We start from the raw sequence: 13,010 nt of genomic DNA on the forward strand, positions 1-13,010 counted from the left end.
TGTGCAGTCAGTTCTCCATAGGGGCTGTGTCCACTCCAAAGTCCTGTGCAGTGTCCCAGTCCTAAACGGGTGCTGTAGTGTTGTCCAGGGGGTGCTCTGTCCATCAGGGGTGCTCCCCCCAAGTGCTAAAAAAATAATATATTTTCTGTGTTTGTGAATTGTGTGCGCAGTAGCCGCACGTGCATCAACAAAGTAGTGCCAAGCGTGCGCCTGTGTCATAAGTAAAGGGCCGGCTGGCTTGACCGTTAAAGGGTGCTGTAACCCCCGAAAGTACACTCCAGTCCAAACCAAAAAAAAATTATTTTCTGTGTTTGTGAATTGTGTGCGCAGTAGCCGCACGTGCATCAACAAAGTAGTGCCAAGCGTGCGCCTGTGTCATAAGTAAAGGGCCGGCTGGCTTGACCGTTAAGGGTGCTGTAACCCCCGAAAGTACACTCCAGTCCAAACCAAAAAAAAAATTATTTTCTGTGTTTGTGAATTGTGTGCGCAGTAGCCGCACGTGCATCAACAAAGTAGTGCCAAGCGTGCGCCTGTGTCATAAGTAAAGGGCCGGCTGGCTTGATCGTTAAGGGTGCTGTAACCCCCGAAAGTACACTCCAGTCCAAACCAAAAAAAAAATTATTTTCTGTGTTTGTGAATTGTGTGCGCAGTAGCCGCACGTGCATCAACAAAGTAGTGCCAAACGTGCGCCTGTGTCATAAGTAAAGGGCCGGCTGGCTTGACCGTTAAGGGTGCTGTAACCCCCGAAAGTACACTCCAGTCCAAACCAAAAAAAAAATTATTTTCTGTGTTTGTGAATTGTGTGCGCAGTAGCCGCACGTGCATCAACAAAGTAGTGCCAAGCGTGCGCCTGTGTCATAAGTAAAGGGCCGGCTGGCTTGACCGTTAAGGGTGCTGTAACCCCCGAAAGTACACTCCAGTCCAAACCAAAAAAAAAATTATTTTCTGTGTTTGTGAATTGTGTGCGCAGTAGCCGCACGTGCATCAACAAAGTAGTGCCAAACGTGCGCCTGTGTCATAAGTAAAGGGCCGGCTGGCTTGACCGTTAAGGGTGCTGTAACCCCCGAAAGTACACTCCAGTCCAAACCAAAAAAAAAATTATTTTCTGTGTTTGTGAATTGTGTGCGCAGTAGCCGCACGTGCATCAACAAAGTAGTGCCAAGCGTGCGCCTGTGTCATAAGTAAAGGGCCGGCTGGCTTGACCGTTAAGGGTGCTGTAACCCCCGAAAGTACACTCCAGTCCAAACCAAAAAAAAAATTATTTTCTGTGTTTGTGAATTGTGTGCGCAGTAGCCGCACGTGCATCAACAAAGTAGTGCCAAGCGTGCGCCTGTGTCATAAGTAAAGGGCCGGCTGGCTTGACCGTTAAGGGTGCTGTAACCCCCGAAAGTACACTCCAGTCCAAACCAAAAAAAAAATTATTTTCTGTGTTTGTGAATTGTGTGCGCAGTAGCCGCACGTGCATCAACAAAGTAGTGCCAAGCGTGCGCCTGTGTCATAAGTAAAGGGCCGGCTGGCTTGACCGTTAAGGGTGCTGTAACCCTCGAAAGTACACTCCAGTCCAAACCTAAAAAAAAATTATTTTCTGTGTTTGTGAATTGTGTGCGCAGTAGCCGCACGTGCATCAACAAAGTAGTGCCAAGCGTGCGCCTGTGTCATAAGTAAAGGGCCGGCTGGCTTGACCGTTAAAGGGTGCTGTAACCTCCGAAAGTACACTCCAGTCCAAACCAAAAAAAAATTATTTTCTGTGTTTGTGAATTGTGTGCGCAGTAGCCGCACGTGCATCAACAAAGTAGTGCCAAGAGTGCGCCTGTGTCATAAGTAAAGGGCCGGCTGGCTTGACCGTTAAAGGGTGCTGTAACCCCCGAAAGTACACTCCAGTCCAAACCAAAAAAAAATTATTTTCTGTGTTTGTGAATTGTGTGCGCAGTAGCCGCACGTGCATCAACAAAGTAGTGCCAAGCGTGCGCCTGTGTCATAAGTAAAGGGCCGGCTGGCTTGACCGTTAAAGGGTGCTGTAACCCCCGAAAGTACACTCCAGTCCAAACCAAAAAAAAATTATTTTCTGTGTTTGTGAATTGTGTGCGCAGTAGCCGCACGTGCATCAACAAAGTAGTGCCAAGCGTGCGCCTGTGTCATAAGTAAAGGGCCGGCTGGCTTGACCGTTAAAGGGTGCTGTAACCTCCGAAAGTACACTCCAGTCCAAACCAAAAAAAAATTATTTTCTGTGTTTGTGAATTGTGTGCGCAGTAGCCGCACGTGCATCAACAAAGTAGTGCCAAGCGTGCGCCTGTGTCATAAGTAAAGGGCCGGCTGGCTTGACCGTTAAGGGTGCTGTAACCCCCGAAAGTACACTCCAGTCCAAACCTAAAAAAAAATTATTTTCTGTGTTTGTGAATTGTGTGCGCAGTAGCCGCACGTGCATCAACAAAGTAGTGCCAAGAGTGCGCCTGTGTCATAAGTAAAGGGCCGGCTGGCTTGACCGTTAAAGGGTGCTGTAACCCCCGAAAGTACACTCCAGTCCAAACCAAAAAAAAATTATTTTCTGTGTTTGTGAATTGTGTGCGCAGTAGCCGCACGTGCATCAACAAAGTAGTGCCAAGCGTGCGCCTGTGTCATAAGTAAAGGGCCGGCTGGCTTGACCGTTAAAGGGTGCTGTAACCCCCGAAAGTACACTCCAGTCCAAACCAAAAAAAAATTATTTTCTGTGTTTGTGAATTGTGTGCGCAGTAGCCGCACGTGCATCAACAAAGTAGTGCCAAGCGTGCGCCTGTGTCATAAGTAAAGGGCCGGCTGGCTTGACCGTTAAAGGGTGCTGTAACCCCCGAAAGTACACTCCAGTCCAAACCAAAAAAAAATTATTTTCTGTGTTTGTGAATTGTGTGCGCAGTAGCCGCACGTGCATCAACAAAGTAGTGCCAAGCGTGCGCCTGTGTCATAAGTAAAGGGCCGGCTGGCTTGACCGTTAAAGGGTGCTGTAACCCCTGAAAGTACACTCCAGTCCAAACCAAAAAAAAATTATTTTCTGTGTTTGTGAATTGTGTGCGCAGTAGCCGCACGTGCATCAACAAAGTAGTGCCAAGCGTGCGCCTGTGTCATAAGTAAAGGGCCGGCTGGCTTGACCGTTAAGGGTGCTGTAACCCCCGAAAGTACACTCCAGTCCAAACCAAAAAAAAAATTATTTTCTGTGTTTAGCCGCACGTATATATCAAATCGATATAACATAAATGGAGGACCAAACTTTCTCCGATAAAAATAAAATAGAGAAAGATCAAGAACCACTTCCTCCTAGTGCTGAAGCTGCTGCCACTAGTCATGACATAGACGATAACATGCCATCAACGTCGTCTGCCAAGGCCGATGCCCAATGTCATAGTAGAGGGCACATACAATCCCAAATGGCAAAGTTCAGGAAAATGACCTTGAAAAAGACATTTAAATCAGCTGAAGAGAAACGTAAACTTGCCAATATGCCATTTACGACACGGAGTGGCAAGGAACGGCTAAGGTCGATCCCTAGTATGTTCATGACTAGTGGTTCAGCTTCACATGACGATGGAAGCACTCCTCCCACTAAAAAAATCAAAAGAGTTAAGCTGGCAAAAGCACAGCGAAGAACTGTGCTTTCTAAGAAGATATCACAAATCCCCAAGGAGAGTCCAAGTGTGGTGGTGGTTGCGATGCCTGACCTTCCCAGCACTGGACGGGAAGAGGTGGCTCTTTCCACCATTTGCACGCCCCCTGCAAGTGCTGAAAGGAGCACCCACAGTCCACTTGCTGATATGCAAATTGAAGATGTCACTGTTGAAGTACAACAGGATGAGGATACTGGTGTAGCTGGCGCTGAGGAGGAAGTTGGCGAGGAGGATTCTGATGGTGATGTGGTTTGTTTAAATCAGGCTCCGGGGGAGACAGTTGTTGTCCGTGGGATGAAAAAGCCCATCACGGTCATGCCTGGGCAGAAGACCAAACATTCCACCTCTTTGGTCTGGCAATATTTCTATCCAAATCCGGACAACAACTGTCTTGCCATATGTACCATATGTAAAGGTGAAATAAGTAGGGGTAGGGACGTCAACCACCTAGGAACATCCTCCCTTATACGGCACCTGCAGCGCGTTCATAAAAAGTTACTGTCAAGTTCAGAAACTTTGGCTCAGACCGTAAGCAGTCCAGGGACACCTAAATCCCGTTGTCCTGTTGTATCCAAGCGCCTGCAAACCACACCGTCAACTCCCTCCTCGTCAATTTCCTCCTTAGTCAGGATCGGAAGTAGTCCTGCAGGCCATATCACTGGCATGACTGACTCTCCTATCCGGGATTCCTCCGGAGGATCCTGCATTGCTACGCCTACTGCTGCCGCTGCTGCTGTTGCTGCTGCTGCTGGGAGTCGTTCATCATCCCAGAGAGGAAGTAGGAACACCACTACTTTTACTAAACAATTGACCCTCCAACAGTCCTTAGCGAGGAGGATGAAGTACGACAGCAGTCATCCTGAAGCAAAACGTATAACTGAGGCCTTGACTGCTATGTTGGTGTTAGACGTGCGTCCGGTATCCGCCATTAGTGCAGTGGGATTTAGACAATTGATGGAGGTAGTGTGTCCCCGGTTCCAAATCCCGTCTAGATTCCACTTCACTAGGCAGGCGATACCGAGACTGTACAGAAACGTCAGAAAAAGTGTCCTCAGTGTCCTGAAAAATGCCGTTGTACACAATGTCCACTTAACCACGGACATGTGGACAAGTGGAACAGGGCAGACTAAGGACTATATGACTGTGACAGCCCACTGGGTAGATGTATCACCTTACGCAGCAACAGCAGCAGCGTCACCAGTAGCAGCATCTCAGAAACGCCAGCTCGTTACAAGGCAGGCTACGCTGTGTATCACCGGTTTCAGTAAGAGGCACACCGCCGACAACCTCTTAGAGAAACTGAGGGAAATCATCGCCCAGTGGCTTACCCCACTTAGACTCTCCTGGGGATTTGTGATATCTGACAACGCCACCAATATTGTGCGGGCATTACATCTGGGCAAATTCCAGCACGTCCCATGTTTTGCTCACACAATAAACTTGGTGGTGCAGAATTTTCTGAAAAGCGACAGGGGCGTGCAGGAGACGCTTTGGGTGGCCCGAAAAATTTCTGGCCACTTTCGCCATTCAGCGACTGCGTGCCGAAGACTGGAGCGCCAGCAAACACTCTTGAACCTGCCCCGCCATCACCTGAAGCAAGAGGTTGTGACGCGGTGGAACTCAACCCTCTATATGCTTCAGAGGATGGAGGAGCAGCAAAAGGCCATACAAGCCTATACATCCACCTATGACATAGGCAAAGGAGGGGGTATGCACCTGACTCAAGCGCAGTGGAGAATGATTTCCGTGTTGTGCAAGGTTCTTCAGCCCTTCGAACTTGCCACACGTGAAGTCAGTTCAGACACTGCCAGCTTGAGTCAGGTCATTCCCCTCATCAGGCTTTTGCAGAAGCAGCTGGAGAAAGTGAAGGAGGAGCTAAGACGGAGCGATTCCGCTCGGCATGTGGGACTTGTGGATGAAGCCCTTCATTCGCTTTGCCAGGATTCCAGGGTGGTCAATCTGTTGAAATCAGACCACTACATTTTGGCCACCGTGCTCGATCCTAGGTTTAAAGCCTATGTGGTGTCTCTCTTTCCGGCCGACACAAGCCTGCAGAGGTGCAAAGACCTGCTGGTGAACACACTGTCAGCTGAAGCGGAACGTGACACGTCAACGGCTCCTTCTTCATTTTCTCCCGCAACTGGGGCTGCCAGGAAAAAACTTAGGTATCCTAAGCAACCCGCTGGCGGTGATGCAGGGCAGGCAGGACCAAGTTTGGACATCTGGTCCGGACTGAAGGACCTGGCAACAATTTCTGACATGTCTACTGTCACTGCATATGATACTGTCACCATTGACAGAATGGTGGAGGATTACATCGGTGACAGCATCCAAGTAGGCATGTCAGACAGTCCATACCTGTACTGGCAGGAAAAAGAGGCAATTTGGAGGCCCCTGTACAAACTGGCTCTATTTTACCTGAGTTGCCCCCCCTCCAGTGTGTACTCCGAAAGAGTGTTTAGTGCAGCCGGGAACCTTGTCAGCGAAAGGCGTAGGAGGTTGCTTCCACAGAATGTGGAGAAGATGATGTTCATCAAAATGAATTATCAGCTCTTCCAGGGAGACCAGCCTCCAGAACGTACAGAGGGACCTGTGGTGGTGGATTCAAGTGGGGACGAGTTAATACTTTGTGAGGATGAGGATGTACACACTGAAGAGGGTGAGGAATCGGTGGATGAGGAGGATGAGGATGACATCTTGCCTCCGTAGAGCCAGTTTGTGCAGGGACACATTAATTGCCAGCTTGTTTTGTGGGGGCCCAAACGAACCAATCATTTCAGCCACAGTTGTGTGGCAGACCCTGGCGCTGAAATGATTGATTTGTTAAAGTGTGCATGTCCTGTTTATACAACATAAGGGTGGGTGGGAGGGCCCAAGGACAATTCCATCTTGCACCTCTTTTTTTCTTTGCATTATGTACAGTTTGGGGCCTAGTTTTTCTAACTGCCATCCTGTCTGCCACTGCAGTGTCACTCCTAGATGGGTCACGTGTTTGTGCCGCCCACTCGTGTCGCTTAGCATAGTCATCCAGCTACCTCGGTGCAACCTTTTGGACATAAAAACACTATTGTGAGGTGTGAGGTGTTCAGAATAGACTGGAAATGAGTGGAAATTAAGGTTATTGAGGTTAATAATAGCATAGGAGCAGAAAAACCTACAAATTCTGTGATTTTAGCTGTTTTTATGCTTTTTTTCAAAAAAATACAGATCCAAAACACAAAACCCAGAACCCAAAACACGGAAGGGTGGTTTTGGCAAAACCAATCCAGATCCAAAACACGAAGAAAGATCCAGATCCAAAACCAAAACACAAAACACGAAAAGTGGCCGGTGCACACCCCTAATATAAATAGACCTCTATGGTCAGTCTGTCTCTTTCTAATTTGCAACAACAAATTAATTAAAAGTAAATGATCATTTAATTAGGTCTGCTGCTAACAAAGATGACTTACTGGACATGTAGGAACATGCAGAAAGTATTTAAATAGTACCTAAAAATCACATACATCCGTAAGTTTAAAAACACCCGTTTTTTTTTTCTTTTAATTAAAATCCCAAATTTTTTTTAAAAAATTCTTATTATAAAAATTCAAAACTTAGTGGCTGATGCAGCATTACTTGCTCCTGCCTTGTGTGCACTAAACCACTGGTCCTCAAACTTGGTCCTCAGCACCCCACACGGTTTCCAGGTCACCTAGCAGGTGCACAGGTGTATTCATTACTCACTGATGGGATACAGTCAATATCCCGGCTCATGGGATGCCGGCGTTTATAATACTGGCGCCGGTATCCCGTCACCTGCCAAAATCCCGACGCCGGCATCCCGAAGGAATGTAGCGCGGTTATAGGGGGAGGGTTAGCGTTAGTGGTTAGGCACTAGGAGGAGGGTTAGGGTAGGCACTAAGGGGGGAGGGTTAGGTTTAGGGTGCAGGGAGGGAGAGTTAGGGGGAGGGTTAGGATACCTACGGACAGGTGTCGATATCCTAACCCTGTTGGGATGCCGGCGTCAGGATTTTGACCGTCCGGGATCCGAGCGCCGGCATTCCGTACTCAACCCCTCGCTGACACATTTTAAAAGATCCACAGGTGGAGCTAATTATTTCACTTCTGATTCTGTGAAGAGACCTGGAAAACATGCACTGTTTGGGGTCCTGAGGACCGGCTTTGAGAACCTGTGCACTAAACTAAATGCGTATATTCACCAGTATGCAGTGCTGTACGCATCTCTCAAACTGGACGGCACGCATGCTTGGTCCCATAGCTTGCACCGGTCCTAACCTACTGCAAGTGCAAAAGATCTTTGTAAAACAGGTATAATTATGTGTATGCACAACTCTGCCCAGCCATCAATTCCATCCATACATGCCCCCTAAGAATGCCCCATTACAGCCCAGTTACTCCGCTTCAGTCCCAAACATACTTGACTTTCTGTTTGCCCCCTCTGTAATGGGACAGCCAGGCCAGCAGAGCAGGGGGCGTGGCAGTGGCATAGGTGGGCAGTGCGGGGGACGTGGCAGCGCAATAGCGTCATTGTGGCCCCGCCTCTCGCTATACAGTGCCGAGATCACAGGCATTGTAAATCGAGGGGCAGGGCTACGATGAGACAATTCAGTGCAAAGCACATCATCTCACCCCTCCACGGACCGCCCACTTTTGCTCGGCAAGTGGGCAGCTGTGGGGGTAGGGGGTTCTGGGTGGCTGCCGGAAGCACCACATGATTTTCGGGAGCCTTCCGGAGCAGTAGGCAAGTATGGTCCCAAGTGGAGAGGTGTTTGGTTTGTGTACAACTCTGCATCTACCCTAATCAGGTACGTTTGGTTTTGAAGCACTGCGCAGAGCGCAAATATGTGAGATGCACCCTGCTAATGGATTCAACCTGAGCCCCATAATGTATAGAAAATGTAATATCACCTGAAACCTTAACAGTTCTGCATCTATTTACTAAAGCAGAAGTAGAAGTGTAAAGAGACTGAATAGTGCAGTCAGCACCCGGAAGAGGCTGAAGATCATTACGTGAAACCAATGTATGTAAATAGTTTTTACCATGTGCGGGGCATAATTATCAAACTAATTCTGATACTGAAACAGGTGGAAACGACAGAATTCTGTATCACCAGTATGTGACATGATAGAAATCAGGAGATATTGGAGACATCTACTGTTTCCGATCGCCAGCATTGATCTTTGTGATGCATTTTCTCATTCTGAGCACAGAGGAATATGGGCCTAAATCAGAGGTGGACGCAAATCCCATCGCCGCTGCATCTTCATACGCAGCGGAATTAAGTAGATATGCTAATGACGCCTCTTTCTTTTGTACAGAGAGTGCGCCCACTGCCGGCGTCTCAAATACAAAGACACAGCATCAGTTGCACATCGGTGACACCATTGAAGTTCTCAGTAACCCTATGGCTGCTCGGCATTGGATCTACACAAGTATGTGGTTATCTTTACAAGTGAATTTGCCATCAGACATTATGTATTTCTATTACTATTTAACTGGGTTTTTTTTTGCTGTTTTTTATGGTGCTGTTGTCATGAAATAACATAATGTAGTTTTGTGCTATTTTTTTCTTCCTTCTCCCCTTTTTAACTTCCTCTCTAGCTGTGTCAGACTAGTGGGTGTGTATTGAATTGTCATAGTCTATGGGAAGTTGTGTTACACAGGAGTCTCCTCTAGTTGTGTATTGCCGGGATAAGCACAAAAGACAGGTACAGGGAAGGGGAGGGTTAGGTGTCACCTTTATACATTTGAATGAATGGGTTGTCAGGGGACATGTACACCCTCACATATGCATATCTTGGGAAGAGGGTAGAATGTATAAAAGCAGAAGTGACCTCCATGGGTCAGACTGAGTGAAACCATCATCCAGGCAACATCTGCTGAGACCAAGATGTCAGATCTGGGAAGGAACATGAAAGGTAAGCGACATGTTTAAACCACTGTCTTATTAGACTGTGACCAGGGGCAATATGTTATATATTACTATAAAAGTGTTGAATAATTTTAGTTTTTTTTTGTATTTTTCAAAAAATCCAAACCACTGATTAACTTCAATGTAATTCTCTTGAGATGAAGAGCACCACACGTATCTTCCAGATATCCCTGTGCATTATATATTTACATGGAACATGTCATGTGTAATAGCCATCAATCTACCAAGGGTTTAGATAATCAGAGGCTGTGCTCTCCAGCTTCTGTGTCACTATAAGTTCCAGCATGTTCTACAGCAGTGAACCTTGCCTACTTCTACTGTAACAGCTAATATACTCCAATGATGCAACAGCTAGAGCTGTTAGGAGAACTAATGAAGGTTGTAACACATTGGAGCAAAGTTTTTAGGTTTGTAATACTTTCCTGTTTATTTCCCCCCACAATTACCATGATGGAAGAAACCTGATCTGCTAACACATAACATGATATTAGTGCACTTTTTCTTTCATAAAATATTCATATATATTAACCTCTATTACATATGCTTTATGTTAGTGGAGATAAATGCAGCGCAGTCCAAAATTCAAATAGGGGAGCCACACCAACTGCCAAATATGTTCATGTTTTATTACTATTATTTTTTTTTACAGATCTTTTAAAGCTTTGTTTTCTTTTACAGTATTTTCAGCTTATAGGAGAGATGTAGTAAGCCTTGGGGAGTGATAAAGTGGAGTGAGATAGAGTACCAGCCAATCAGCACCTAACTGTCATGTTACAGGCTGTGTTTGAAAAATTGACAGTTAGGAGCTGATTTGTTTGTACTGTATCACTCCCCAAGGCTTAGTACATTTGCCCCTACATGTTAACATTTGTTAATGTTTTATAAAGTATTGTGATATACTGTAAGTAGTTATTTTATATTGTTGTATAGTAAACTCATTTTGTAATATGGTGTTTATTATATTGCAGATGGGGATACTGTGGAAGTGACTGGATCCAGGTCCGTCAGCGGGAAGGTCAGGAGGAGGCGCACAGTGTACAGCCGATCACACTTGGATTTGTTGCTTAAAACATTTGAATCAAACCCTTATCCAGGGATTTCACTGAGGGAGAAACTGTCCCAACTCACAGGGATACATGAATCCAGAATCCAGGTACAGTACATGTAAAACCTAAACAATGAACAAACCAATTCAGAAAACTATCCCTGACTGTTAGAAGTTTGTAATAAACACCAGATTCCATATTAACATCTGACACTAGTTATAAATAACAATATATCTTCTGATGGCTGGTAGTTATCTTCTCTACATTGACCTAATACTTGCGATGCAAGATAACATTCTTGCCACAGATATTTAAAGAGGAACTGCTTATATTTATAGGTCTGGTTCCAGAACAGAAGAGCCAGGAAGAATAAAAAGAAGGAGCCAGAAAACGAACACGTAGAATGGCGGCAGTGTGATCAGCTCCCGCAGGTCAGCCAGACACAACATAAAAGAGAAGTGTATAAAATAGGACACAATGAGAAATATGGTCACATCAACAACAACTATGCACTTCCTTTCCCTCCACTGAGCCACTTACATATGAACAGTGTCGTCTGTCCCAGATATCACAATTATGTATGGCCAAAACACTGCCAAGCAACAACTTCAGTGTCATCTACCCACCCCACTGGACAATATTACCATCCATATATGCAGCAGGTCTCCAGCAGTCCCCTGCAACAACCCACCTGCATATTGGAGACGAGCAGTTCTGATTACTCTACAGACTTTGACAACTCACCGGAACCTGATGTTGGTGCAACACAGGAATTGTCCTTACAGGACATCTTGGAAGAGTTCCAACCCTGCTGGACAGATGTAGCCAACAACTTCTCTGACCTTACTGATGACCTGCTCTGATGATTTCATTATACACTGACACCTTTCTTCTTGTTCCTGTCATTCAGCATCTGAGCAATAACTGTATATATAAGTGTGAGAGACCCAGGAGACATGACTGCCCAGTGACCATTACCTTCTAGTTATATTATGCTTAGTGTAGGACAGTATTCAAATGCATATATGACAGTTCTATCATTTGTAGAAGATGATGACATTTGTTGATTATGACTATATTGCTGTTTATATTTTTCTGTAATGTTCGCAATACGTTTCTGTTCTTTTTTTTTTCTCTTTCATAATTTGTACCTTATTCCCTCCTCATCCTGTTTGCACTAACAATAAAGTTTATACTTTAAACCTTCTTATTCTTATTATCAAAGTGTTTACACACTAGTATGTATGTATGTATGTATGTATGTATGTATGTATGTAAAAATTAAATAATAGGTTCAAGTTCAGAACACGGGGCCCTGGGTTAACTGCTTCAGAACATTGGTAAACTTGTTCTAAATATTAAAGCACGCGAATGCTAGCATAAGCATGAGAGGACATAAGCACCCTGTATCAGGGACCTGTTTAGGCGGGCTCTGTTTAGGAATATTAGGGTACTGGGAGGAGTCAGCTTCCTCTTTTCCAGTTGTGATCTCACCCACCCACCCTGCAGTTTATGAATCGGCTTGGGCCGATGTTATTCGTTGGAATGTTAATTCTGTGTTTTCTTCCAACAGGTGAGGCGCAGCAGGCGGAAAGCAGTGCTCCTCGGCTGCTCAATTTAGTGCAGCTGAACTTGGCTAGCATCCCCCCTTTGAGAGAGGCGAGTCGGTTGCTGCCTTAGGGGAGGACCAGGTCTCCATCTTATGGAGGGATCAGCACTGTGCTAGATTAAGAGGGGATGGTACTACTCAAGACAGCTCACACTTTGTGGTGGATTCTCCACCCCCATCTTAGTAATACACTCTTCATATGGGCTGTAGCCGAGTTAGCACTGCTTTTTCGCCACCATGCTCGAATATACAGATCAATTTACAATCCGATTTAAATAAATTTGGCTGCGACCTCTTTTTTGCAAATCTATTCCGTTGTCAGTGTCGTTATTTTAGATGGTTAAGTTTAAGTTAAGTATGGTAAATAATAAAACTATGGGTGACTTAAAGAAACTAATTTAACAAACTGCTACTTCTTTCTAATGTAACACTTTTTAACACTTAGGCTGGGCCTATATATTAATAATTGTGGAACTCACGATTATCAGGTATGCGTTTAACATCGGATATTTTAATCTTTAACGAATATAACCTCAATATGTATTAAGTGGAACTCACAGGGACAGCGATTGCGATTACCGCTCTCCCTGCGAGTCATATGACATGTCTCCTCTCCAGCAGCAGTTTACTTAATATTGTGAACAAATTTACTGATGTTCTGAAGCAGTTTAGTTATGCCAGTGGTTCTCAAACTCTGGGCCTGATTCTGACCCGATCGGGAGCGCTCGCAAGCGGGTAGATGGTGCCCAAGTGCGCATGCGCACGACAGAGGCGGCTCCATCGT

At 45.6% G+C, this 13,010-nt stretch overlaps 1 protein-coding gene across 1 annotated transcript; it reads left to right on the forward strand.

Moving 5' to 3' along the window:
- Positions 1-9,529: 9,529 nt before the first annotated feature.
- Positions 9,530-11,480, forward strand: LOC148477695 (uncharacterized). The gene is made up of 3 exons (XM_088456346.1): positions 9,530-9,557; positions 10,540-10,724; positions 10,956-11,480. Exons 1-3 carry the CDS (start codon positions 9,530-9,532, stop codon positions 11,478-11,480), a joined length of 738 nt encoding a protein of 245 aa, XP_088312472.1.
- Positions 11,481-13,010: the final 1,530 nt, after the last annotated feature.

The sequence above is a fragment of the Taudactylus pleione genome, unplaced genomic scaffold (genome assembly GCF_031769625.1).
Source record: "Taudactylus pleione unplaced genomic scaffold, aTauple2 ptg000699l, whole genome shotgun sequence".
Lineage (NCBI taxonomy): Eukaryota > Metazoa > Chordata > Amphibia > Anura > Myobatrachidae > Taudactylus > Taudactylus pleione.